This window comes from Anolis sagrei, chromosome 4, assembly GCF_037176765.1.
Source record: "Anolis sagrei isolate rAnoSag1 chromosome 4, rAnoSag1.mat, whole genome shotgun sequence".
NCBI lineage: Eukaryota > Metazoa > Chordata > Lepidosauria > Squamata > Dactyloidae > Anolis > Anolis sagrei.
The window spans coordinates 247,633,033-247,659,709 of record NC_090024.1 but is presented as its reverse complement, the minus strand read 5'-3'; the positions used below and the strand labels follow the sequence as shown (position 1 = coordinate 247,659,709).

The following is a 26,677-nucleotide window of genomic DNA, read 5'->3' as shown; positions in this document are numbered from 1 at the left end:
ATGAGGAACTGTATGTTATGGTGGGTTATGGTTGGGGGTCACCACAACATGAGGAACTGTATGTTATGGTGGGTTATGGTTGGGGGTCACCACAACATGAGGAACTGTATGTTATGGTGGGTTATGGTTGGGGGTCACCACAACATGAGGAACTGTATGTTATGGTGGGTTATGGTTGGGGGTCACCACAACATGAGGAACATGAGGGTCGCAGCATTAGGAAGGTTGAGAACCACTGGTCTAGATGGAGTGCCTCCTTCTCCCCCCCTTTAACCCCACCCCCCACCCCCCAAAGCTCACCTGACGGGGTTCCTTGCAGCGTCGGGATCCAGAGCGGTGACCACGCCCACCAGAGCCCCCACCAGAGTGTCCTCCTGCACCTCCATCAGGCCGTCGGGGGGCCGGAACTCGGGGGGCTCGTCCACGTCCAGCACGGTGACCCTCACGATGGCCTGGTCCCGGAAGGTGCCCAGGTCCACAAAGCGGGGGTCCCCAAACTTGTTGAGGGCCTCCACCACCACCGTGTGCACCTCCTGCGCCTCGAAGTTCAGCGGCTGCAAGGGAGGGGAAGAAGGGGGAGGCAGGTTCAGCTTGAGACCCCCTTTGGCCTCTGGGGCCCCCAAGACCCTCTCCCCCCTCCCCCCCCCACAGGGCCACCTTGACCACCAGCAGGCCAACCTCCTTCCCATGTGCACCCATTGGCCCCACATCCCAAGGAGAGCACTGGCCCCACACCTTCTGCACCGAGATGAGGGCCTCCTGCGTGTCGCTATCGGTGGCCACCCGGAAGGCGCCCAGCCCCTCCTCGTCCTTGATCTGGTAGGTCATGTCCGTGTTCTCTCCCACGTCCGAGTCCTCGGCCTTCACCCGGCCGATGAGCGTGCCCACGGGGGCCGTCTCCACCACGCTGAACTGGTACATCTCTGGACAAAGAGAGCAGAGGTTGGAGATGAGGGGGGCAGATGACACCAGATCCATGGCAATGAAGGGGGCACCCCCCACATTAAGAGCAGCCCAAGACTTGTGTTCCCCGCACCATAATGTCTCCAAGGAATCCCCATCCTTTCCTAGAGTGCATCCACACTGCAGAATGAAGGCAGTTTGGCACCACTTCGACTCACATGGTGAGTTATGGAATCTTGGGACATGTCGTTCGAGGGGCCACCACTGAGAAGGCCCAGTTTTTTGTCCCTACCAGTTGCTTGCAAAAGGGGATGGGACTGTAACCAGTACCTCCCGTGATGATCTTAGGATTTTAGATGACAGTGTAGCTGGGGCCCAAGATAACCACCTCCTGGAAGTCTTTATATATTAATGTTAGGCTCATAGACTCCTGGAGTCCTCTCAGCTGCAGATACAATGGAAGGAAGCTTCTTGGGGAGAGCTTTGAGCCCAGGGAAATGGACTTTTGGGAAGCTTTCACACATCAGCACATCTTACTGCCTATTCCAGGGAAAACCAGCTGATCCCTAATCCATCTAAAACACAGACACGTCCTTTTCACCTTAAGAACAGACAAGCATCCTGAGCGCTGGGAAGGAATCCCACTGGAGCATTGCAGCACACCCAACTACCTGGGGGTCACTCTGGACCGTGCCCTGACCTACAAGAAGCACTGCCTGAACATCAAGCAAAAAGTGGGTGCTAGAAACAACATCATACGAAAGCTGACTGGCACAACCTGGGGATCACAACCAGATACAGTGAAGACATCTGCCCTTGCGCTATGCTACTCTGCTGCTGAGTATGCATGCCCAGTGTGGAACACATCTCACCACGCTAAAACAGTGGATGTGGCTCTGAATGAGACATGCCGCATTATCATGGAGTGTCTGCGCCCCGCACCACTGGAGAAACTACACTGCTTAGCCGGTATTGCACCACCTGACATCCGCCGGGAAGTAGCAGCCAATAGTGAAAGGACCAAGGCAGAGACATCTCCAGCCCATCCCCGGTTTGGGTATCAGTCAGCACGTCAATGACTTAAATCTAGAAACAGTTTTCTAAGATCTACAGAGACACTTCCTGGAACACCTCAGCAAGCGAGAGTCCAAAAGTGGCAGCCTCAAACTCAGAACCTCATTCTGTGGGTGATACCAGATGAGAGACTCCCCCCTGGGCACACAGAGGACTGGGCGACTTGGAAGGCGCTGAACAGACTGCGCTCTGGCACCACGAGATGCAGAGCCAACCTCAAGAAATGGGGCCACAAAGTGGAATCCTCGGCATGCGAGTGTGGAGAGGAGCAAACCACTGACCACCTGCTGCAATGCACCCTGAGCCCTGCCACATGCACAAGGGAGGACCTCCTTGCGGCAACACCAGAGGCACTCCACGGGGCCAGAGACTGGTCAAAGGACATTTAATCAACTACCAAACTCACAAATGTTGTATTTTGTCTGTCTGTTTGTTTTGTTCTGTTAGAAATGTAATACAATTGTTTGGTTGCCTGACATGATAAATAAATAAATAAATAAATAAATTGCTGGTTGGAAGAGACCCCAAGGGTCATCTATCCCACCTTATTCTGCCATATGCAGAAAGACCTGCTATCAGCAAAATAGGTCATTAACTCATTGAGAATCCAGCTGAAGGAGCTGATTGGCATCTTTGGAGATCCAACAGGTGGGCATCATTGCCACCACCACCAACCCATGGCATGTGAGCCAAGGAGAAGCATCCTGCCTACGACCGAGAGGAGTTGGCAGTGCAGGTGATGATGCCACGTTGCCTTCCCACACTTTGGCAAGACCCCCCCCCCCACCTCCCACCCCCATTCCATGCCCAGGGCCCCAATCTCACTCTGTGGGAATCGCGGAGGGTTGTCGTTGACGTCGGTGATGACGATGGTGACAGTGGTGGAGCCCGAGAGACCGCCCAGCTGCCCAGCCATGTCTGTGGCCCGGACCACCACCTCATAGCGGTCCTGCGTCTCCCGGTCCAGGTTGGCCACCGCCGTCCGGATGATCCCTGCAGGAGATATAGAAGGGAAACCTGTTGGGGAACTCACCATCACATAGAATTATAGAATCAAAGAGTGGGAAGAGACCTCCTGGGCCATCATCCAGTCCAACCCCATTCTGCCAAGAAGCAGGAATATTGCATTCAAAGCACCCCTGACAGATGGCCATCCAGCCTCTGTTTAAAAGCTTCCAAAGAAGGAGCCTCCACCACACTCCCTCTGGGGCAGAGAGTTCCACTGCTGAACGGCTCTCACAGTCAGGAAGTTCTTCCTAATGTTCAGATGGAATCTCCTCTCCATCTGCGCTTGTGCCCTCAATGGTTTGTCTGAATGTCCTGCGTTTGCTCTCATCCTTCCGGTCAGTTTTATGATGACCACCACCCCTACCCCCGAAATTAACACTGGCATGGATCATTGTCTATCTTCTAGGAAGGTAGTTGTGCTATGCAAACATTATAAAAGAGGGCTCTCCTCCTTTGTTCCCCAGTCGCTGTCTCGTCCAGTCCAGTCCAGACCCAATTCTTGCTTACAGAATCATAGAATCATAGAATCAAAGAGTTGGAAGAGACCTCATAGGCCATCCAGTCCAACCCCATTCTAACAAGAAGCAGGAAAATCACATTCAAAGCACCCCCAACAGATGGCCATCCAGCCTCTGCTTCAAAGCCACCAAAGAAGGAGCCTCCACCACACTTTGCAGCAGAGAGTTCCGATGCTGAACAGCTCTCACAGTCAGGAAGTTCTTCCTCATGTTCAGATGGGATCTCCTCTCTTGTAGTTTGAAGCCATGGCTCCATTGCATCCTAGTTTCCAGGGCTGCAGAAAACAAAACTGCTCCCTCCTCCCTGTGACTTCCCTGACAGGGACATGATAGCCTCACATGGTTATCATGTCTCATCTCAGTCTTCTCTTCTGCAGGCTAAACATGCCCAGCTCTTTAAGCCGCTCCTCATAGGGCTTGTTCTCCAAACAGACCCTTGGTCATTTGAGTCGCCCTCCTCTGGACACATTCCAGCTTAGAGTCAACATCTCCTTTCAATTGTTATATTATTCTGAATCCTCTTCGGGGTGAGAAGGGCAGCATATAAAGGTCGTAAATAAATAAATAAATAAATAAATAAATAAATAAGAGCCGTTACTGAAGCAGAAACAACTGTCTGAAGCCACTTAATTGGATGATAGGAAGGAAATTGGCCAGCCAATTGCACTGATCTCTGCTGCCTGCCCCTGCGAAGTCCCTCCCCAAAACACAGACATATAGTAAGTAAGTAAGTAAGTAAGATCATTACCAAAAATCCACTTCCACACCACCTCCTGAAATGTTTGAAAAGAATGCTGGGCCCCACGCTTAAAATACACAACGAATGCTCTACCCTACACTCAGAGGCGGCCCTAGGTAATTTTCAACTGTAAGCAAACAGCATTTTGCCCCCCCCCCCCCAACCAATCACTGATATATATTTTCTGTTCGTCGTGGGAGTTCTGTGTGCCATATTTGGTTCAATTCCATCATTGGTGGAGTTCAGAATGCTCTTTGATTGTAGGTGAACTATACATCCCAGTAACTACAACCCGCATATGTCAAGGTCTATTTTCCCCCAAGAGCGCCTCAAGAGCGCCCCTGGGCAAAATCAACTATACTGCAAATGCTTACTTTGCGTAATGGGTTGAGCCGCCACTGCCTACACTTGAACTTGGGGCCCTGGGCATGTAATGGGGGGTGTGGGTGTGGCTGGGTGGGGGTCTTGCCAAAGTGTGGGAAGTCAACGTGGCATCATCACCTGCACTGCCAACTTCTTTCGGTTGCAGACAGGATGCTTCTCCTTGGCTCACATGCCATGGGTTGTTGGTGGTGGCAATGATGCCCACCTGTTGGATCTCCAAAGATGCCAATCAGGCCCCTTCAGCTGGATTCTCAATGAGTTAATGACGCGCCTTTCTCTTGGCACATTTCTCTCTTCCGCCCTCCATTCGTGCCTCTTCAAATTCTGCAGCACTGCTGGTCACAGCTGACCTCCAGCTGGAGCGCTCAAGGGCCAGGGCTTCCCATCTGTTTTTAAATTGTGTTAGATTTTAGCCTGTTCTTGTAAGCCGCTCCGAGCCCCAGGGGAGTGGCGGCATAGAAGTTTGAATAATAAATAAATAAATGTGATGAACGCAGGCTTCCCACATTTTAAGTGTAGCACGCATGACTTGATGAATGCAAAGCTGGGGTGAAAATGGCTGGAAGAAACATTCACGACCTCAGATATGCAGATGACACCACTCTGATGGCCGAAAGCGAGGAGGAGCTGAGGAGTCTTCTAATCAAGGTGAAAGGAGAAAGCGCAAAAGCCGGGTTGCAGCTAAACATTCAAAAAAACCAAGATTATGGCAACAAGAATGATTGACAACTGGGAAATAGAGGGAGAAAATGTGGAGGCCGTGACAGACTTTGTATTTCTAGGCGCAAAGATGAGCGCAGAAGCAGACTGTGGCCAGGAAATCAGGAGACGCTTCCTTCTTGGGAGGAGAGCCATGTCCAGTGTGAAGAGTAGAGACATCAGACTGGCAACCAAGATCCATTGCCTAGTCCAAGGCATGGTCTTCCCTGTAGTCACCTACGGAGGTGAGAGCTGGACCTGAGGGAAGGCTGAGCCAAGGAAGAGAGATGCTTTTGAGCTGTGGTGTTGGAGGAAAGTGCTGAGAGTGCCTTGGACCGCGAGAAGATCCAACCAGTCCATCCTCCAGGAAAGAAAGCCCGGCTGCTCATTGGAGGGAAGGAGACTAGAGACAAAGTTGAAGTCCTTTGATCACATCATGAGGAGACAGCAAAGCCTAGAGAAGGGAATGATGCTGGGGAAAGTGGAAGGCAAAAGGAAGAGGGGCCGACCAAGGGCAAGATGGATGGATGGCATCCTTGAAGTGACTGGACTGACCTTGAAGGAGCTGGGGGTGGTGACAGCTGACAGGGAGCTCTGGCGTGGGCTGGTCCATGAGGTCAGCTAGAGAAGGGAATGATGCTGGGGAAAGTGGAAGGCAAAAGGAAGAGGGGCCGACCAAGGGCAAGATGGATGGATGGCATCCTTGAAGTGACTGGACTGACCTTGAAGGAGCTGGGGGTGGTGACGGCTGACAGGGAGCTCTGGCGTGGGCTGGTCCATGAGGTCAGCTAGAGAAGACAATGATGCTGGGGAAAGTGGAAGGCAAAAGGAAGAGGGGCCGACCAAGGGCAAGATGGATGGATGGCATCCTTGAAGTGACTGGACTGACCTTGAAGGAGCTGGGGGTGGTGACGGCCGACAGGGAGCTCTGGCGTGGGCTGGTCCATGAGGTCAGCTAGAGAAGGGAATGATGCTGGGGAAAGTGGAAGGCAAAAGGAAGAGGGGCCGACCAAGGGCAAGGTGGATGGATGGCATCCTTGAAGTGACTAGACTGACCTTGAAGGAGCTGGGGGTGGTGACGGCCGACAGGGAGCTCTGGCGTGGGCTGGTCCATGAGGTCACGAAGAGTCGGAGACGACTGAACGAATGAACAACAACACTCAGTGGAATTTAGTAAATGTGATGAAGTGGCGAGTCACCTGTACCTGTGTGACGCTTTTGCACATGCTTTCGTGAGTATTAATTCAGCCAGTGAATGTGGTGTGTTTTGTTTTGATGTGGCGTCCTGCACGCCTTCTGCCTCCGTGCAGCCTTGATGGAGGGGTGCTGTGATCCGCTGCTTTGATAAGCTTAGCTCTGCCTGTTTTTGTCCTTTCCGAATGCAAACTCCTAATTTTTATCCCTCCGCTAGTGCTCGTTCCCTTGTGTTTTGACTCTGCTAATGTGATGCTAATGAAAGGTTAAACTTCTTCAAAGGAATGTGTCTTGCGCCTGGACTGACAGCCAGAGACCTTTCCCCATTTCAGCCCAGCTGAAGAGAGACCCGCTGGCCAGTAAATGGCAGCCAAGCCAAGGAGACCCTCCTCCCATTGCAAGCCCACTGCCGTCAGGTGGCAAGAGGGGACAAATCGGTCTATGCCACGTGCTTTATACGAGGGTTGAATGAAAAGTAATGCCTCCACCTTCGTTACTTGGGTTTGGAGGGGAATATTTTAATATTCAGCAAAGGACAAGAGGGATCCTCTCACCTCTGCAGGAGTCTACCATTGTATACCATGCAGCTGTGGAGAAGAAGTCTACAGAGAGACCACCAAACGCAGCAGCAGCATCACCCAAACACGAATCAAGGAACATGAAAGGCACTGCAGACTCCTTCAACCAGAGAAGTCAGCCAGAGCAGAGCACCTGATGAACCAGCCTGGACACAGCATATGATTTGAGAACACAGAAAAGCTGGACCACACCAACAACCACCACGTCAGACTACACAGAGAAGCCATTGAAATCCACAAGCATGTGGACAATGTCAACAGAAAGGAAGAGACCATGAAAATGAACAAAATGTGGCTGCCAGTATTAAAAAAAACCTCTAAAATTACAACAGCACAACAACAGAGAGGAAACAAACAAGGACATCTAATCACCTCTCAGCAAAAGATTGCTCCAGGCACTGCCAGGCCATCAAATGCTAATCAAGGTGGTCAGTTGAAACATTCACACCTAGCTCCAGCAGACAAGAGTCCTTTGTCTCACCCTGGTCATTCCACAGATATATAAACCCTTTTTCCTAGTTCCAACAGACCTCACTACCTCTGAGGATGCTTGCCATAGATGCAGGCAAAATGTCAGGAGAGAATGCCTCTAGACCATGGCCATACAGCCCGAAAAAACCTACAACAACCCAGTAATTCCGGCCATGAAAGCCTTCGACAATACATTAAACAAGGACATCTAATCACCTCTCAACAAAAGATTGCTCCAGGCACTGCCAGGCTATCAAATGCTAATCAAGGTGGTCAGTTGAAACATTCCCACCTAGCTCCAGCAGACAAGAGTCCTTTGTCTTACCCTGGTCATTCCACAGATATATAAACCCTTTTTCCTAGTTCCAACAGACCTCACTACCTCTGAGGATGCTTGCCATAGATGCAGGCAAAATGTCAGGAGAGAATGCCTCTAGACCATGGCCATACAGCCCGAAAAAACCTACAACAACCCAGTGATTCCGGCCATGAAAGCCTTCGACAATACATTAAACAAGAACCTCTCAACAAAAGATTGCTCCAGGCACTGCCAGGCCATCAAATGCTAATCAAGGTGGTCAGTTGAAACATTCACACCGAGCTCCAGCAGACAAGAGTCCTTTGTCTCACCCTGGTCATCATTCCACAGATATATAAATCCTTTTTCCTAGTTCCAACAGACCTTACTACCTCAGAGGATGCTTGCCATAGATGCATTTTTTACAGTGCAGAGATGCAGGGCCAACAGCAAACCCATGGGTAGGGAGACCCAAGGGAAAGGGATCAGCTGGCCCGAGGAAGCCCCCTCCCAAACCTCTTCCAGCCCAGGAAGAGAACACCTTCACTCTGCTTATTTCCCCAGGTGGGAAGGTGTGTGTGTGTGTGTGTGTGTGTGCAAGGTGTGCCTATGAGTTTCCAACATTTGTGCCACAAGCAGAGTCCAAAGCACCCACAGAAGAGGGATAGAAGCCCCCCTCGTCAGCCACTGAGTAAAAGCACCAGGCAGACAATGGGTAGGTGGGTGGGCTTTTGAAGGGCTGAAGGTAAAGGAGACAGGGACCCCCCCCCCCATTATTCCCCCCCCCCCCCCCGCTGCAACACCACACGCAGATAATAATGTTCCAGAAGGAAGGGGAGCCAGCTGGGCCCGTTCCCCGATTTCGGGTTCCCGTCCTTCTTCCCGCCTGCTTCCTGGCGGAGAGGAGCAGCTGCTTGTTAAGGCGGCAGATCAAAGCCAAGAGAGCTCTTGCAGTGAACTTTCTGCCTTTACATCTATAAATAGCCGGCACCCTGAGAAGACGGGAGGGCTTTTCATGTTGGGGGAAGGAGGGGGCTGCCATGCTCGGCCCCAAAAGCACATGCTCCCCACAGGCAAAGAAAGGGGGGGGGGTTCAGATGTGTGCCTATGATGCACACACATACAAGTTAAACATGAGCCAACAATGTGATGTGGCAGCAAAAAAAGCCAATGGGATTTTGGCCTGCATCAATAGGAGCATAGTGTCTAGATCTAAGGAAGTAATGCTACCCATGCTCTATTCTGCTTTGGTTAGACCACACTTGGAATATTGTGTCCAATTCTGGGCACCACAATTCAAGAGAGATATTGACAAGCTGGAATGTGTCCAGAGGAGGGCGACTAAAATGATCAAGAGTCTGGAGAACAAGCCCTATGAGGAGCGGCTTAGAGAACTGGGCATGTTTAGCCTGAAGAAGAGAAGGCTGAGAGGAGATATGATAGCCATGTATAAATATGTGAGAGGAAGCCACAGGGAGGAGGAGGAGGGAGCAAGCTTGTTTTCTGCTTCCTTGGAGACTAGGACGCAAGGGAACAATGGCTTCAAACTACAAGAGAGAAGATTCCATCTGAACATGAGGAAGAACTTCCTGACTGTGAGAGCCGTTCAGCAGTGGAACTCTCTGCCCCGGAGTGTGGTGGAGGCTCCTTCTTTGGAGGCTTTTAAGCAGTGGCTGGATGGCCATCTGTCAGGGGTGATTTGAATGCAATATTCCTGCTTCTTGGCAGAATGGGGTTGGACTGGATGATGGCCCAGGAAGTCTCTTCCAACTCTTTGATTCTATGATTCTATGATTCTATCTGCCCTGGTGTTTTTGATGGGGAGGCAGGGGCGGCTCGTCCATTACGCGAAGTAAGCGGTCGCAGAACACTTTTTTTTTTGCCAGAGGCGCAAAGGCGCCTCTGTAAATTTATTTATTTATTTCCTGTCCTTGTATACCGCCGTTTCTCAGCCTAACTGGCGACTCAACGAGGTTTACAACAAAATATACAGTGCACAGTATACAATTAAAACCATAAAAACATAAAACACAATATTACACGTAAATCACAATCCAATACATCTCCTAACTAAAATCCTGGTCCAATTTCATCATCCATATTACCAATCCGTAATCAACACATTCATTGCACCGAATTAACCAAATGCCTGCTTGAACATCCAAGTTTTTAGTCTTCTTCGGAATACCATCAGCGAGGAGGCTGATCTTACCTCCATGGGAAGGGCGTTCCAGAGTCGAGGGGCCACCACAGAAAAGGCCCTGTCTCTCGTCCCCGCCAGCCGCACCTGTGAAGCAGGCGGGATAGAGAGCCCTCGACCGCCACTTGAGGAGCGCCCCCTCCGCTCACAACAGCCCTAGCAGTCCGGGGGGAGCCTCGGCTTTCTTGCCTCGCTGCCGGCCGATCCTCTTCCCAAAGGGGCCGGGCCCTTGAGCCTCGCCTCGCCCCTCTCGTTCCTGCTCCACCCGGCCACCGGGTGCGCGAGCAGAGCCGGTGCTCAATCGTTCTCCGCGTTCGATCCCTTCCCCATGACCGGCTCCCTTTCCTGATCCCCGGCGCTCCACCCACCTCCTCTCCTCTCCCCAATCCACGGGTGGGCCAAGGGGCGGAGCCGCCACGCCTGGCCCGCTTCGGGTCTGGAGGCGTGTCTGAAGACCCCAGCGTGCGCACCAAAAGAGAGAGAGAGAGAGCCCCTCCGGCTGGAGGTATCTCCCACCTCCGCTCCCTCCTTTGTTTTTGCGCCTACCTTCAGGAAAGGTGGGCATCTCCACCTCTCTCTCTCTCTCTCTCTCTCTCTCTCGGTCCCAATGGCTGAGGAGAAAGTCAGGAGAAGAGGTGACTTTGGGTGCATGCCTCCGGACCCAAAGTGGGCCAGGCAAGGGAGCAAGTGCGGCAAGTGTAGTAACTGGGATGTATAGTTCACCTACAATCAAAGAGCATTCTGAACTCCAAGGGGTGGAGCCGCCGTGCCTGGCCCGCTTCGGGTCCGGAGGCGTGTCTGAAGACCCCAGTGTGCGCACCAAAAGTCGCCTCTTCTCCTGACTTTCTCTTCAGCCATTGGGACCAAGAGAGAGAGAGAGAGAGAGAGAGAGAGAGAGCCCCTCCGGCTGGAGGTATCTCCCACCTCCGCTCCCTCCTTTGTTTTTGCGCCTACCTTCAGGAAAGGTGGGCATCTCCACCTCTCTCTCTCTCTCTCTCTCTCTCTTGGTCCCAATGACCGAGGAGAAAGTCAGGAGAAGAGGTGACTTTTGGTGCACATACCAGGGTCTTCAGGCACGCCTCCGAACCCAAAGCGGGCCAGACATGGGAGCAAGTGCAGCAAGTGTAGTTACTGGGATGTATAGTTCACCTACAATCTGAACTCCACCAGTGATGGAATTGAACCAAATATGGCACACAGAACTCCCACGACAAACAGAAAATATATATCAAAGATTGGTTGGGGGGGGAGGGCGCCAAAATACTGTTTGCTTACCGTCGAAAATTACCTAGGGCCGCCTCTATGGGGAGGTGATGCTGGGAAGCCCTGCAAGGGTCTCCCTTTGCTGCAAAGAGTCCTTCCAGCTCTCAGGACCTGCCATGCTTTCCTACTCATTGTGCATTATGATCTATCAGTGGTGTTCTCTGCATAGGATCCGTACTCAGGTGACACGCTGCACATGTCGCTATCGCATTCAGCACGTTGCCCAGTAAAAGCTGGACCGGTGTAATCCCTGTTGCAATCCAGAGCAGAGAACGAGGCCCTAAGAGAACTCTCCACCACACTTGGCTGTGAAAAACAATCCTTTTTTATTGAAGAAAAATGGTTACAAAATAAAGGGAAAATGCAAGTCAAAAGCCACAGCAAAATCAGAAAACATGAATTTAAATGGACAAAGCAAAACCAAAAGCCTCACTGGGAAATACTGGAACCTGTTAGCAATCCACTAACCGTACTTGATATCCTAGAAATCTTCCCAAACTATGGCCAGGGAACCGGGAGAACTGCCAAGGTCTTCATCAATTCTGAAACGATGCCTGAACTGAGACAGTCAGCCCGGCGTAAGGCAATTAAAGCTCAAGAATCGGTTCCGTGAACCGCCCTTCTTCTTTGAAGCCAATGTTTTTAATTCTTGAATTCGGGAGGATCGACGCAAACTGAGTGTTTTACTTCTGTCTTCCCAAATTTGGCCCCTTCTGTTGTCATTACAGTTAACAGGTGCAGAAGGGAGGGAAAGGTCAAGGCTTCCCTCTGAAACATTCTCATGAACTCTGGTACTTTCATTTTCCAAATCTACAGAAGTTCCTTCCTCACTAATTTCAGGAACATTGGCATTTTCCAAACCTACAGCAGTTTCTTCCTCACTAATTTCAGGAGCATTGGCATCAAAAGGTACATTTCCACTAGCATCAGTAAATATACTTTCATTAGCATCAGGAGGAACAAACAGAGAATCAGGTTCAAGTTCAAACTCAGGCTGAACCCCAACAATCCCATTAGCCAGGTGTTTAGAGATAACCTACTAGGTCTGGTTCAGGAAACTTTTTTTTTTAGGAAATAAAGCAGCTGATTCCTAATCCATCTAAAACACAAACATGTGCCTTTCACCTCAAGAACAGACAAGCATCCTGAGGATTACCTGGGAAGGAATCCCTTGGAGCATGGCAGCGCACCCAAATCCCAATCTCGCCACCAAAGTAGGAAAGAAACCAATAGCCAGACAACCAGAGATTGAGAACAACAACCTTCATGAACCTTTTACACCTACTGAATTGGACATGGCTCTCAACAAATGTAAGAATGGCAAAGCAGCTGGCCTGGATGATCTACGGATGGAACACATCAAGAACTTTGGTCCCAAAGCAAGGCGCTGGCTGCTGGAGCTGATGAACAACGGCACTGCATCCTGTCAGATCCCCAAAATCTGGAGGAAAGCAAGAGTCATCGCCATCTTGAAGCCAGGCAAAGACTGTAACGACCCAAAAAGCTACAGACCAATCTCCCTGTTGTGCCACCTCTACAAAGTTCTGGAGAGACTTATTTTGCATAGAATTATGGAAAAAATAGACCCATGTCTGATCCCACAGCAAGCTGGCTTCAGGAAAGGCAAAAGCTGCACATCGCAAGTGCTGAACCTGACTCAGCACATAGAAGATGGCTTTGAAAGGCAGCAGATCACAGGAGTTGTCTTTCTAGACCTGTCAGCGGCTTATGAGACTGTGAACCACCTCCTCCTCCTGAGGAAAATGTATAATATCACAAAGGACGACCACCTCACCCGCCTCATAGGAAACCTGCTACCAAACAGGAGCTTTTTTGTTGAGTTCCAGGGCCAGAGAAGCAGATGGCGGAAACAGAAGAACGGCCTGCCTCAGGGGAGCGTGCTTGCTCCATCCATGTTCAACATCTACACAAATGACCAGCCACTGCCAGAAGGGACAGAGAGATTCATCTATGCTGATGATCGTGCCATCACCGCTCAAGCAGGGAGCTTTGAGATGGTTGAACAGAAGCTCTCTGAAGCTCTAGGTGCTCTTACTGCCTATTACAGGGAAAACCAACTGATCCCTAATCCATCTAAAACACAGACATGCGCCTTTCACCTTAAGAACAGACAAGCATCCCGAGCTCTGAGGATTATTACCTGGGAAGGAATCCCACTGGAGCATTGCAGCACACCCAAATCCCTGGGAGTCACTCTGGACCGTGCTCTGACCTACAAGAAGCACCGCCTGAACATCAAGCAAAAAGTGGGTGCTAGGAACAATATTATACGAAAGCTGACTGGCACAACCTGGGGATCACAACCAGACACAGTGAAGACATCTGCCCTTGCGCTATGGTACTCTGCTGCTGAGTATGCATGCCCAGTGTGGAACACATCTCACCACGCTAAAACAGTGGATGTGGCTCTTAATGAGTCTGCACCCTACACCACTGGAGAAATTACACTGCTTAGCCGGTATTTCACCACCTGACATCCGCAGGGAAGTAGCAGCCAAGAGTGAAAGGACCAAGGCAGAGACATCTCCAGCCCATAAATATTTCCAGGAAGTCTTTACTATTCTCAGTCTTTTTTCCAGGGAAAGAAGGAGATGTGGGAATGGGACTCATGCCTGAATGGCTTCTTACTTTACTTAGACAATCTCTTGGAGCTCAAGGATGATTGTCTTCCAGATGTGATGTCTTGGCGATGGGTCCGTAGGTGGATGTAGAGCCCCATTCTGGATCTGCATCTTCTCCCACAGTGAGGACATCGGTTTCCTGGTGGAAGGTGGTCCCGGTCAGGGTTGGCTTGATGCACCTTCCTCTTGATATGTTTCTCCCTTTCACCCTCCATTCATGCCTCTTCAAATTCCGCAGCACTGCTGGTCACAGCTGACCTCCAGTTAGAGCACTCAAGGACAAGGGCTTCCCCGTTTTCTCTTGGTATCTATGCCAGTTTTTGAGGTTGGCTTTAAGCCCATCTTTGAATCTCTTTTCCTGTTGGCCAACATTCCGTTTTCGTAGAATCAAAGAGTTGGAAGAGACCTCGTGGGCCATCTAGTCCAACCCCATTCTGCCAAGAAGCAGGAATATTACATTCAAAGCACCCCTGACAGATGGCCATCCAGCCTCTGCTTAAAAGCCTCCAAAGAAGGAGCCTCCACCACACTCCGGGGCAGAGAGTTCCACTGCTGAACAGCTCTCACAGTCAGGAAGTTCTTCCTCATGTTCAGGTGGAATCCGTTCTTGAGTTTGGAGTAGAGTAACTGCTTTGTGAGACGGTGATCTTTGGGCATTCGGACAACATGGCTGATCCAGCAGAGGTGATGTTGGAGGACCATCGCTTCAATGCTGGTGGTCTTTGCTTCTTCCCCACGTTGACATTTGTCCGCCTGTCTTCCCAAGAGATTTGCAGGATTTTTTTTGGAGGCAATGCTGATGGAATCGTTCTAGGAGTTGAGTGTGACGTCTGTAGACAGTCCACGTTTTGCAGGCGTATAGCAGGGGTTTGTAAACAAGCCCCTTGGTCTCCCTACGGATGTCCCGGTCCTCAAACACGCCCTGCTTCATTCAGAAAAATGCTGCACTCACAGAGCTCAGGCGGTGTTGTATTTCAGTGTAAAATGTTGACGTCTGTAGACAGTCCATGTTTCACAGGCGTATAGCAGGGTTGGGAAGACAATAGCTTTGTAAACAAGCCCCTTGGTCTCCCTACGGATGTCCCGGTCCTCAAACACGCCCTGCTTCATTCAGAAAAATGCTGCACTCACAGAGCTCAGGCAGTGTTGTATTTCAGTGTAAAATGTTGACGTCTGTAGACAGTCCATGTTTCCCAGGTGTATGGCAGGGTTGGGAGGACAATAGCTTTGTAAACAAGCCCCTTGGTCTCCCTACGGATGTCCCGGCCCTCAAATAAACCGTGCTTCATTCAGAACAAATGATGCACTCGCAGAGCTCAGGCGGTGTTGTATTTCAGTGTAAAATGTTGACGTCTGTAGACAGTCCATGTCTTGCAGGCATATAGCAGGGTTGGGAGGACAATAGCTTTATGAACAAGCACCTTGGTCTCCCTATGGATGTCCCGGTCCTCAAACACACCCTGCTTCATTCAGAAAAATGCTGCACTCACAGAGCTCAGGCGGTGTTGTATTTCAGTGTCAATGTTGACTTTTGTGGAGGGGGTGGCTGCCAAGGGAGCGGAAATGGTCAACATTGTCTAGCATTACACCATCAAGCTGTATTTCATAGAATCAAAGAATCCTAGAGTTGGAAGAGACCTCATGGGCCATCCAGTCCAACCCCATTCTGCCAAGAAGCAGGGATATTGCATTCAAATCACCCCTGACAGATGGCCATCCTGCCCCTGTTTAAAAGCCTCCAAAGAAGGAGCCTCCACCACACTCCGGGGCAGAGAGTTCCACTGCTGAACGGCTCTCACAGTCAGGAAGTTCTTCCTCATGTTCAGGTGGATTCTCCTCTCTTGAAGTTTGATTTCTGGCATTGGAAGAGCATTTTGGTCTTCTCGATGTTCAATGAGAGGCCGAGCTTCTCGTCTGCTTCTGTGAAGATGTTTCGAGTGGCTTGCAGGTCTTCTTCTGAATGCGCACAGACGACATTGGCGTCACCAATGCGAGAAAAAGTGTGGGAAGTACAATAGGGACAGGGATGCTTGACAAAGGCATAAATCAATGTTGTGACATTGCAAAAGTCCCCGAGTTCCCACAACGATGGCGAGCGGGGAGCGTTCTCCTCGTACCTGTTCCTTTCAAAGAAAGCTCTTCCACTTCAAGGGAAGGTCTTTCTGAGAGAGAAGGGCCAGCCTTTGGCACCTTTGGCTCCTCCGGCCGTGTGCTTGCCTTGCTCTGGGCTTTTGCTGAAGGGGAGCCTGCGAGGAAAGAGCTCCAGGAAGTGCCCGCCCAGGTATTGCAGCTCAGGTGGGAGCCTGCCTACCTGCCAGCATGCTTGCCTTCCTTCCTTCCTTCCTTTCCCTCTTCCCTTCCCTTCCTTTCCTTCCCTTCCCAGTTTTAATGACACATTTTAAACTTTCACTCTACGTCTAACTTTTGTTTTTGTGTATTTTAATATGCATTTTATGGAAATATGTTTTAATATGCATATTCTACAGAGTGCATTTAAATGATTGTGTGTTTGGATTTTGTGCTTTAGCAGTGTTATACGCTGCCTCGAGCCATGAGCAGAGGCAGGGAAGAAATAAGATTATTATTATCATCATCATCATCATCATCATCATTCCTATCTTCCTTCCTTCCTTCCTTCTTCTCCTTCTCTTCCTCTACTTCCTCCCTCCTATTCCCTTCCTTCCTCCTTTCTTTCCTCCCCCATCCCTCCTTCCTTTCCTTTCCCTTCACTTTCTTCCTTCTTCCCTATCCTTTCCTCCCCCTTCCTTTTCTTCCTTTCTTCTTTCCCCTTAACTTCCTTTCTTCCTCACCCTCCTTCCCTCCTTCCACCCCATTACTTCCTTCCTCCCCCTTCCTCTCCTTTCCTTCCTTTTCCCCTCTCCCTCCCTCTACTTCTTCCCTCCCCTTCCTTCCTTCCTTCCTTCCTTCCTTCCTTCCTTCCTTCCTTCCTTCCTTCTTTCCTCCCCTTCCTCCCCCTTCATTTCCTTCCTTTTTCCCTCTCCCTCCCTCCTCCTCCTTCCTTTCTTCCTCCCCCTTCACTTCCTTCCTTCCCCCCTTCCCCTCTTTCCCTCCTTCCTCCCCATCACTTCCTTCTTTCCTATTCCTTTCTTCATCCCTTCCTTTCCTTTCCTTTCTCTCCTTCTCCTCCTCTTCCCCTCCTTCCTCTTCATTTCCTTCCTTCCCCTTCCCCTTCACCTCCTTCCTTTCTTCTTTCCTTCCTTTTCCCCTCTCCCTCCCTCTACTTCTTCCCTCCCCTTCATTCCTTCCTTCCTCCTTGCCTCCCCCTTCCTCTCCTTCCTCCCCCTTCATTTCCTTCCTTTTTCCCTCTCCCTTCCTCCTTCCTCCTCCTTCCTTTCTTCCCCCCCCTTCACTTCCTTCCTTCCTTCCTTCCTTCCTTCCTTCCTTCCTTCCTTCCTTCCTTCCTTCCTTCCCCCTTCCCCTCCTTGCTCCCCATCACTTCCTTCTTCCCTATTCCTGTCTTCCTCCCTTCCTTTCCTTTCCTTTCCTTTCCCTTCCCTCCCTCTCCTCCCCTTACCCTCCTTCCCCTTCATTTCCTTCCTTCCCCTTCCCCTTCACCTCCTTCTTCCCTCTCCCTTCCCTCCATCCCTTCCTTCCTCCCTCCCCTTCACTTCCTTTCTTCTTCCCTCTCCCTTCCCCTTCCTTCCTCCCTCCCTCTCCCCTCCTGCTTGGACCACAATCTAAGGGAGGACTGGAAGTCGGTCCCTGACCCCTCACCCATCATCCATCCAGGAAGGGTCAATATGGCCGTGGCCCAAAGGGACCTGCTCCTGGCCAGTTCAGGTCCCAGCAGAGGAAAGGAAAGCCACCCCAAGAGGAACACGCCAGCAAGAACCACCTGCCTGCCTGCGCCCAGAGGGTCAAGAGGAAGGGCTGCAAATGAGTCAAGATGCACAAACAGGCCAATGGGTTGTGGTAGGTTTTTTTGGCCTATATGCAGGGGTGGCTCAACCCATTACGCAAAGTAAGCCTTTGCAGTAGAGTTGATGTTGCCCAGGGTGGGCGCTCTTGGGGCGCTCTTGGGGGAAAATAGACCTTGACATATGCGAGTTGTAGTTACTGGGATGTATAGTTCACCTACAATCAAAGAGCATTCTGAACTCCACCAATGATGGAATTGGACCAAAGATGGCACACAGAACTCCCACGACAAACAGAATATATATATTGTCGAAGGCTTTCATGGCTGGAATCACTAGGTTCTTGTGGGTTTTTTTGGGCTATAGGGCCATGTTCTAGAGGCATTTCTCCTGACGTTTCGCCTGCATCTATGGCAAGCATCCTCAGAGGTGTGAGGATGCTTGCCATAGACCTCTGAGGATGCTTGCCATAGATGCAGGCGAAACGTCAGGAGAAATGCCTCTAGAACATGGCTCTATAGCCCGAAAAAACCCACAAGAACCTAGAATATATATATATCAGTGATTGGTTTGGGGGGGTGGGGGGCGGCCAAAATACTGTTTGCTTACCATTGAAAATTCCCTAGGGCTGCCTCTCCCTATATGTCCATGTTCTAGAGCAGTGGTTCTCAACCTTGCTAATGCCGTGACCCCTTAATGCAGTTCCCTATGTTGTGGTGACCCCCAACCATAACATTGTTTTCGTTGCTCCTTGATACTTGTCATTTTACTACTGTCATAAATCATAATGTAAATATCCGATATGCAGGATGTATTTTCATTCACTGGACTAAATTGAGCACAAATACCCAATATGCCCAAATGTGAATGCTAGTGGGGTTGGGGGGGGGGGAGGAGGATTGATTTTCTAATTTGGGAGTTGTAGTTGCTGGGATTTATAGTTCACCTATAATCAAAGAGCACTCCGAACTCCACCAGCAATAGATTTAAAGCAAATTTGGCACACGGAACTCCCATGACCAACAGAAAACCCTGGAAGGGTTTCGGGGGCATTGACCTTGAGTTTGGGAGTTGTAGTTCTCCTATATCCAGAGGAGTACTGTGGATTCATGCAGTGATGGATCTGGACAAAACTTGGCACGAATACTCAATATGCCCAAATGTGAACACCGGTGGAGTCTGGGGAAAATAGACCTTGACATTTGGGAGTTGTAGTTGTTGGGATTTATAGTTCACCTGCAATCAAAGAGCATTCTGAACTCGACCACCAATAGAATTGGGTCAAACTTCCCACACAGAATCCCAATGACCAACAGAAAATACTGTTTTCTGATGGTCTTTGGCGACCCCTTTGACACCCCCTCACGACCCCCTCAGGGATCCCAACCCCTAGGTTGAGAAACACTGTTCTAGAGGCATTCTCTCCTGACGTTTCGCCTGCATCTCTGGCAAGCATCCTCAGAGGGAGTGAGGCCAACGTTCCTCAAGGACAGCTCCCTTGCTCAGGTTGAAGAGGCAAACTTGGCTTTGATGAGAGTAAAGATGAAGATCCACCCAGAGGGAAAGTGTTCCTGCCAGACATCAAGGGAACCACTGACCGCAGAGGGAAGCTGATGAGGAAACACAACATACAAACCATCTCCAGACCCACCAAGAAAATCCAACCAATGCTCCGTTCAGCAAAGGACAAGAGGGATCCTCTCACCTCTGCAGGAGTCTACCGTGTACCATGCAGCTGTGGACAAGTCTACATAGGGACCACCAAACGCAGCCTTGCCCAGACACGCATCAAGGAACATGAAAGGCACTGCAGACTCCTTCAACCAGAGAAGTCAGCCATAGCAGAGCACCTGAGGAACCAGCCTGGACACAGCATATCATTGGAGAACACAGAAATGCTGGACCACACCAACAACCACCATGTCAGGCTACACAGAGAAGCCATTGAAATCCACAAGAAGCACGTGGACAATTTCAACAGAAAGGAGGAAACCATGAAAATGAACAAAATCTGGCTACCAGTATTAAAAAACTCTAAAATTATAACAGCTAAACAACAGAGAGGAAAAAGCCAGGCACAGATTAACACCTCCCAGGAACAGATTTTCCCAGGCTCAGGCAGGCCTTCAAATGCTAATGAAGGTGATCAGCTAAACATTCACACCTAACTGCAGCAGGGAAGAGCTCTTTGCCCCACCCCAGCCATTCCACAGAGATATAAACCCATTGTCCTAATTCCAACAGACCTCACAACCTCTGAGGATGCTTGCCATAGATGCAGGCGAAACGTCAGGACAAATGCCTCTAGAACATGGCTCTATAGCCCGAAAAAACCCACAAGAACCTAGTGATTCCAGCCATGAAAGCCTTCAACAAGACATTAAACTTGGCTTTCTTCCATCTTATGTCATTGGGCCTGCGCATTATTATGCACAGATATCCATATGTATAGGTCTAAAAGTATTCTCTTAATGCTGCAAATCCAGAGGAGGAGGAGAGGTGGGGGGGGGGGTCTCGTTGGCCTTTCCCTTCTGTGGTTCCTGCCCTTCGCGCACTCTGTTGTCATTGTTGAAGCAGATTACCACGTTTCATCTTTTCCCAATGACCCCATGATTAGTAGATGAGAAGCAAGACAAAGGGTTCCCGCAAGATGTCCATCCGCAACGCTGACCGAGTGCCCAGGGTCATTCCCCCCCCCTCCCAGGAAGGCACCTGAAGCGCCCTCGCCCCCTCCCCTCGTTGGCTGACCCCCAGTCCGCCCACAGACCCACTCCTGGGCTAGCAGATGGGGCCGGAGGACTTAGCGGAGCCTAAGACGGCACAGACTCAAGCTAAATCCCAAATCCCTCTTGTCATTAAATATTAATTTCCACTTTACATCAGTAAATACCTCCACATTATCCAATACCTCCAGGACCCAGAAGCCGGGCCTCCCCCCTCTCCCCCTCCCTTCCGGGGTCAGGAAGGGCCCCCATCCACTCCTGCAGAGAAGCCGGTGATTGACAGCTGCAATTGTGGGCAAAGGTTGGGATTGGGTCAGTGCACACCAGCATACCCGCGCACCACGCAACCCCTCCCTTCTTCATGCGTGCTTATGGAGGCATGCACAAAGGAGGGAGGGGGTGTGCGGGCGCACAGGTATGCTGCCGTGCCCATGTTTCACATCATCCCATGTTTAACACAATCCTCCCACATAGATGGGTGTCCAAACTTATGGATCATGGATTGTCATATTCAGTCTGTTCTTGGATGATGGACTTCTTGTCTGGACGTTCCCAAAAGGTCAGATTAGGACAACAAATCAAACACAAGCCAGGAATGTCATGCTGCAGCTCAAAAAGCCAATGCGATTTTGGTCTGCATCAACAGGAGTCCAGTGTCTAGATCCAGGGGAGTCATGCTACCCGTTCTGCCTTGCTCAGACCACTTTACCTGGAATCACACTGCCTCCAATTCTGGGCAGCACAACTTGAGAAACTGCAAGTTGCTTCTGGTGTGGGGGAATTGGTCATCTGCAAGGACGATGCCCAGAGGATGGCAATGTGATTTGGTGTTTTACTATCCTTGTGGGAGGCTTCTCGCATGTCCCCACATGGGGAGGTGGAGCTGACAGAGGGAGCTCATCCGCGCTCTCCCCAGATTTGAACCTGCGACCTGATTTGAATGCAATATTCCTGCTTCTTGGCAGAATGGGGTTGGACTGGATGGCCCAGGAGGTCTCTTCCAACTCTTTGATTCTATGATTCTATGATTCTATGGGTGTCCAAACTTATAGATCATAGATTGTCATATTCAGTCTGTTCCTGGATGACGGACTTCTTGTCTGGACGTTCCCAGAGGGTCAGATAAGGACAACAACTTAACCATGAGCCAGGAATGTCATGCTGCAGCTCAAAAAGCCAATGCGATTTTGGTCTGCATCAATAGGAGTCCAGTGTCTAGATCCAGGGGAGTCATGCTCCCCGTTCTGCCTTGCTCAGACCACTTTACCTGGAATCACACTGCATCCAATTCTGGGCACCACCATTTTTTTTCATGTCACTAGCGACTTGAGAAACTGCAAGTCGCTTCTGGTGTGAGGGAATTGGTCATCTGCAAGGACATTGCCCAAGGGACGGCAAGATGTTTTGATGTTTTACCATCCTTGTGGGAGGCTTCTCTCACGTCCCCACATGGGGAGGTGGGGCTGACAGAGGAAGCCGTTCAGCAGTGGAACTCTCTGCCCCGGAGTGAGTGTGGTGGAGGCTCCTTCTTTGGAAGCTTTGAAACAGAGGCTGGATGGCCATCTGTCAGGGGTGCTTTGAATGCAATATTCCTGCTTCTTGGCAGAATGGGGTTGGACTAGATGGCCCTGGAGGTCTCTTCCAACTCTTTGATTCTATGAAGGACATTATAAGTCCTGCAGCCTTAAGAAATCTCAGAGCATTCTTGGGGATCCATCTCTCCTGGAATATTTCTTTTTTTAACACCTGGCAGACGCTACAGGGTGACAAAGACAAGGACAAACAGAATGAGAGGCCGTTTTTATCCTAGAGCTGGAACTATACTGAACTTTTTGCATGGATTTGGCATTTGGGGCTATGCAGGGTGGTGGATGTGTGGAGGGGTGGGTGTGGGGTTTTTTTTTTAATGATGTGTATGCAGGGGAAAGCAATGAAAAAATGAAATGCAAAGATCCAGAATGGGGGATGATGATGCCTGGCTCGAGAGCAGTACGTGTGAAAAAGATCTTGGAGTCCTCGTAGGGAGGAAGGGGAACATGAGCCAGGAATGTGATGTGGCTGCAAAAAAAGCCAATGGGATTTTGGCCTGCATCAAGAGGAGCCTAGTGTCTAGATCTAAGGAAGTCCTGCTCCCCATGCTCTATTCTGCTTTGGTTAGACCACTTTACCTGGAATATTGTGTCCAATTCTGGGCACCACAATTCAAGAGAGATATTGACAAGCTGGAATGTGTCCAGAGGAGGGCAACTAAAACGATCAAGGGTCTGGAGAACAAGCCCTATGAGGAGCGGCTTAGGGAACTGGGCATGTTTAGCCTTAAGAAGAGAAGGCTGAGAGGAGATATGATAGCCATGTATAAATATGTGAGAGGAAGCCACAGGGAGGAGGGAGCAGATCAAGGGTCTGGAGAACAAGCCCTATGAGGAGCGGCTTAAGGAGCTGGGCATGTTTAGCCTGAAGAAGGGAAGGCTGAGAGGAGATATGATGATAGCCATGTATAAATATGTGAGAGGAAGCCACAGGGAGGAGGAGGGAGCAAGCTTGTTTTCTGCTTCCCTGGAGACTAGGACGCAATGGAGCAATGGCTTCAAACTACAAGAGAGGAGATTCCACCAGAACATGAGGAAGAACTTCCTGACTGTGAGAGCCGTTCAGCAGTGGAACTCTCTGCCCCGGAGGGAGTGTGGTGGAGGCTCCTTCTTTGGAAGCTTTTAAGCAGAGGCTGGGTGGCCATCTGTCAGGGGTGCTTTGAATGCAATATTCCTGCTTCTTGGCAGAATGGGGTTGGACTGGATGGCCCAGGAGGTCTCTTCCAACTCTTTGATTCTATGATTCTGTGATTCTATGTCATTGCCCAATGACAATATGGTTACTCTTTTCTCTTCTACCCGGCACACACCTGTCCCGCTCAGGACGGGAAAAAATCAGGTCAAAGTCAAAAAGGGGGAAGGCCGGCCGGCTGGGCTCCTCTCCATCACCGTATATTACGAAAAATGGATGTGCCAGAGTTTTATGGCTCCTTTTACGGCCTTAATGATGGCGGTGGCTCTGCAAGTTAAGCGGCTGGCATGGGCAATTAAACCTTATGCGCGCCCGGGCGCAGGGACAAGGCGGGAGGGAGGAAGGAAGGAAGGACTCGGGAAGGGGAGGCAGGGTATATTTGGGGGGGGGGGCGCTCTCCTTGGCCCAAACCCCTCACAATCATAGTGGGAAAGAGGGGTCCCACCTCCAGCCATAGCTTGCCATGTTGGAAGTGGCCATGAAATGGGAAGGGGCTGCAAAAGGGAAGGGGGGGGGATGCAAATGCTGCGTGCCCCCCCCCACACTCTCTAAAAAGGTTTGCAGGAAAAAGGGGGAGCGCAGGGAAAGTGAGCTTCACTGTCATCATCATCATCCCTTCTCAATGCGATGTCCTTAAATACGAGGGTTGAATGAAAAGTAATGCCTCCACCTTCGTTACTTGGGTTTGGATGGGACTGCTTTAATAAATCCAATGCAGAAATAGTCCTTAGAATGTATTGTTGAAATTACAACAGCAAAACAACAGAGAGGAAACCATCGAGGACATCTAACCACCTCTCAACGAAAGATTGCCCCAGGCACTGCCAGGCCATCTGTTGAAGGTGTGTATGTACATCTCTCTGTGTGTGGCCATCTGTCAGGAGGGCTCTGGTCGTGTCTCCCTGATCAGATTGTGAATACACTGGTGGCCCTTGAGGTCTCTCCCAACTCCAGGATTCTGTGATCCTGGGATTTGGTGTTGAAGTTGTGTATGTACATCTGTGTGTGTGTGAATGGCCATCTGTTGGGAGGGCTCAGGTCTTGTCTCCCTGATCAGATTGTGAATAGACTGGTGGCCCTTGAGGTCTCTCTCCAGGATTCTGTGATCCTGAGATTTGGTGTTGAAGGAGTGTATGTACATCTGTGTTTGTGTGACTGGCCATCTGTCGGGAGGGCTCCGGTCTTGTCTCCCTGATCAGATTGTGAACAGACTGGTGGCCATTCAAGTCTCTCCCAACTCCAGGATTCTGTGCTCCTGAGATTTGCTGTTGAAGATGTGTATATACTTCTCTGTGTGTGTGTGAATGGCCATCTGTCGGGAGGGCTCCGGTCTTGTCTCCCTGATCAGATTGTGAATGGACTGGTGGCCCTTGGGGTCTCTTCCAACTCCAGGATTCTGTGATCCTGGGATTTGGTGTTGAAGGTATGTATGTACATCTGTATGCATGTGAATGGCCATCTGTCGGGAGGGCTCACGTTTGTGATCCTGGGATTTGCTGTTGAAGGTGTGTGTGTACATCTGTGTGTATGTGAATGGCCATCTGTCGGGAGGGCTCAGATTGTGTCTCCCTGATCAGATTGTGAATGGACTGGTGGCCATTCAGGTCTCTTCCAACTCCAGGATTGTGTGATCCTGGGAGTTGGTCTTGAAGGTGTGTTTGTACTTCTATGTGTGTGTGAATGGCCATCTGTCAGGAGGGCTCAGGTCTTGTCTCCCTGATCAGATTGTGAATGGACTGGTGGTCCTTGGGGTCTCTCCCAACTCCAGGATTCTGTGCTCCTGGGATTCACTGTTGAAGGTGTGTATGTACATATGTGTGTGTGTGTGTATGGCCATCTGTTGGGAGGGTTCAGGTTGTGTCTCCCTCATCAGATTGGGAATGGACTGGTGGCCCTTGAGGTCTCTTCCAACTCCAGGATTCTGTGATCGTGGAATTCGCTGTTGAAGGTGTGTATGTACATCTCTCTCTGTGTGTGAATGGCCATCTGTCAGGAGGGCTCAGGTTGTGTCTCTCTGATCAGATTGGGAATGGACTGGTGGCCCTTGGGGTCTCTCCCAACTCCAGGATTCTGGCCCTCGAAATTCTCTGGCCTTGCCTGTCTAGGCATTGCTGCTGTGTTTGGGGGTCCCCATGTAAACTTCTCGTCCACAGCTGCACGTTGTGTGGTCGACTCCCCACCCCACTTGCCTCATTAGCAACAGAACCTCTGAAGATGCCATTGGCCACAGATGCAGGCGAAGCGTCAGGAGAGAATGCTACTAGAACATGGCTGGGATTCGGCTGCAGGATTCTGCCAGGATTCCGTCGCAGGGAGCCTTCGCAGCTGAGGAGGAGCGACAGCACTTTAAGAGTGCTGCGTGATAATGTCCTAAATCACGTAATTGGAAAATTACTGACTTTACAATTTGTCTAACGATGCTTGTGTCGCTGGGGGGAGAAATCAATAAATATATAGATTTAAAAGCTAAGCAGAAGGAGGAGGAGGAATGCCCTGAATGAGGGTCACAGCTGGAGACCGAGACCGAGAGGAGGAAGTCTCCTCCTGCATGCGCGGCACATGCAGAATCACTGGGTTGCTGTCCAGCAGCATTCTCTCCTGATATTTCACCTGCATCTGTGGCTAATGGCATCTTCTCCTCCTGCAAGACTCATGCGCGGCACATGCAGAATCACTGGGTTGCTGTCCAGCAGCATTCTCTCCTGATGTTTCACCTGCATCTGTGGCTAATGGCATCTTCTCCTCCTGCAAGGCCCATGCGCGGCGCATGAAGAATCACTGGGTTGCTGTCCAGCAGCATTCTCTCCTGATGTTTCACCTGCATCTGTGGCTAATGGCATCTTCTCCTCCTGCAAGACCCATGCGCGGCACATGCAGAATCACTGGGTTGCTGTCCAGCAGCATTCTCTCCTGATGTTTCACCTGCATCTGTGGCTAATGGCATCTTCTCCTCCTGCAAAGCCCATGCGTGGCACATGCACAATCACTGGGTTACTGTCCAGCAGCATTCTCTCCTGATGTTTCACCTGCATCTGTGGCTAATGGCATCTTCTCCTCCTGCAAAGCCCATGCGTGGCACATGCACAATCACTGGGTTACTGTCCAGCAGCATTCTCTCCTGATGTTTCACCTGCATCTGTGGCTAATGGCATCTTCTCCTCCTGCAAAGCCCATGCGTGGCACATGCACAATCACTGGGTTACTGTCCAGCAGCATTCTCTCCTGATGTTTCACCTGCATCTGTGGCTAATGGCATCTTCTCCTCCTGCAAAGCCCATGCGTGGCACATACAGAATCACTGGGTTGCTGTCCAGCAGCATTCTC

The 26,677-nt window shown here is 50.4% G+C and overlaps 1 protein-coding gene across 1 annotated transcript in view; it reads right to left on the bottom strand.

Moving 5' to 3' along the window:
- Window positions 1–296: 296 nt before the first annotated feature.
- The window catches only part of LOC132772942 (cadherin-22), a 161,060-nt gene continuing 134,679 nt past the window's right edge, over window positions 297–26,677 (bottom strand). Inside the window, exons 6-8 of the mRNA XM_067468327.1 lie at window positions 2,803–2,970; window positions 736–923; window positions 297–554 (exon numbers count right to left, since the gene is read on the bottom strand). Coding sequence (XP_067324428.1) covers window positions 297–554; window positions 736–923; window positions 2,803–2,970 — 614 coding nt within the window. The remainder of the gene's footprint in view (window positions 555–735; window positions 924–2,802; window positions 2,971–26,677) is intronic.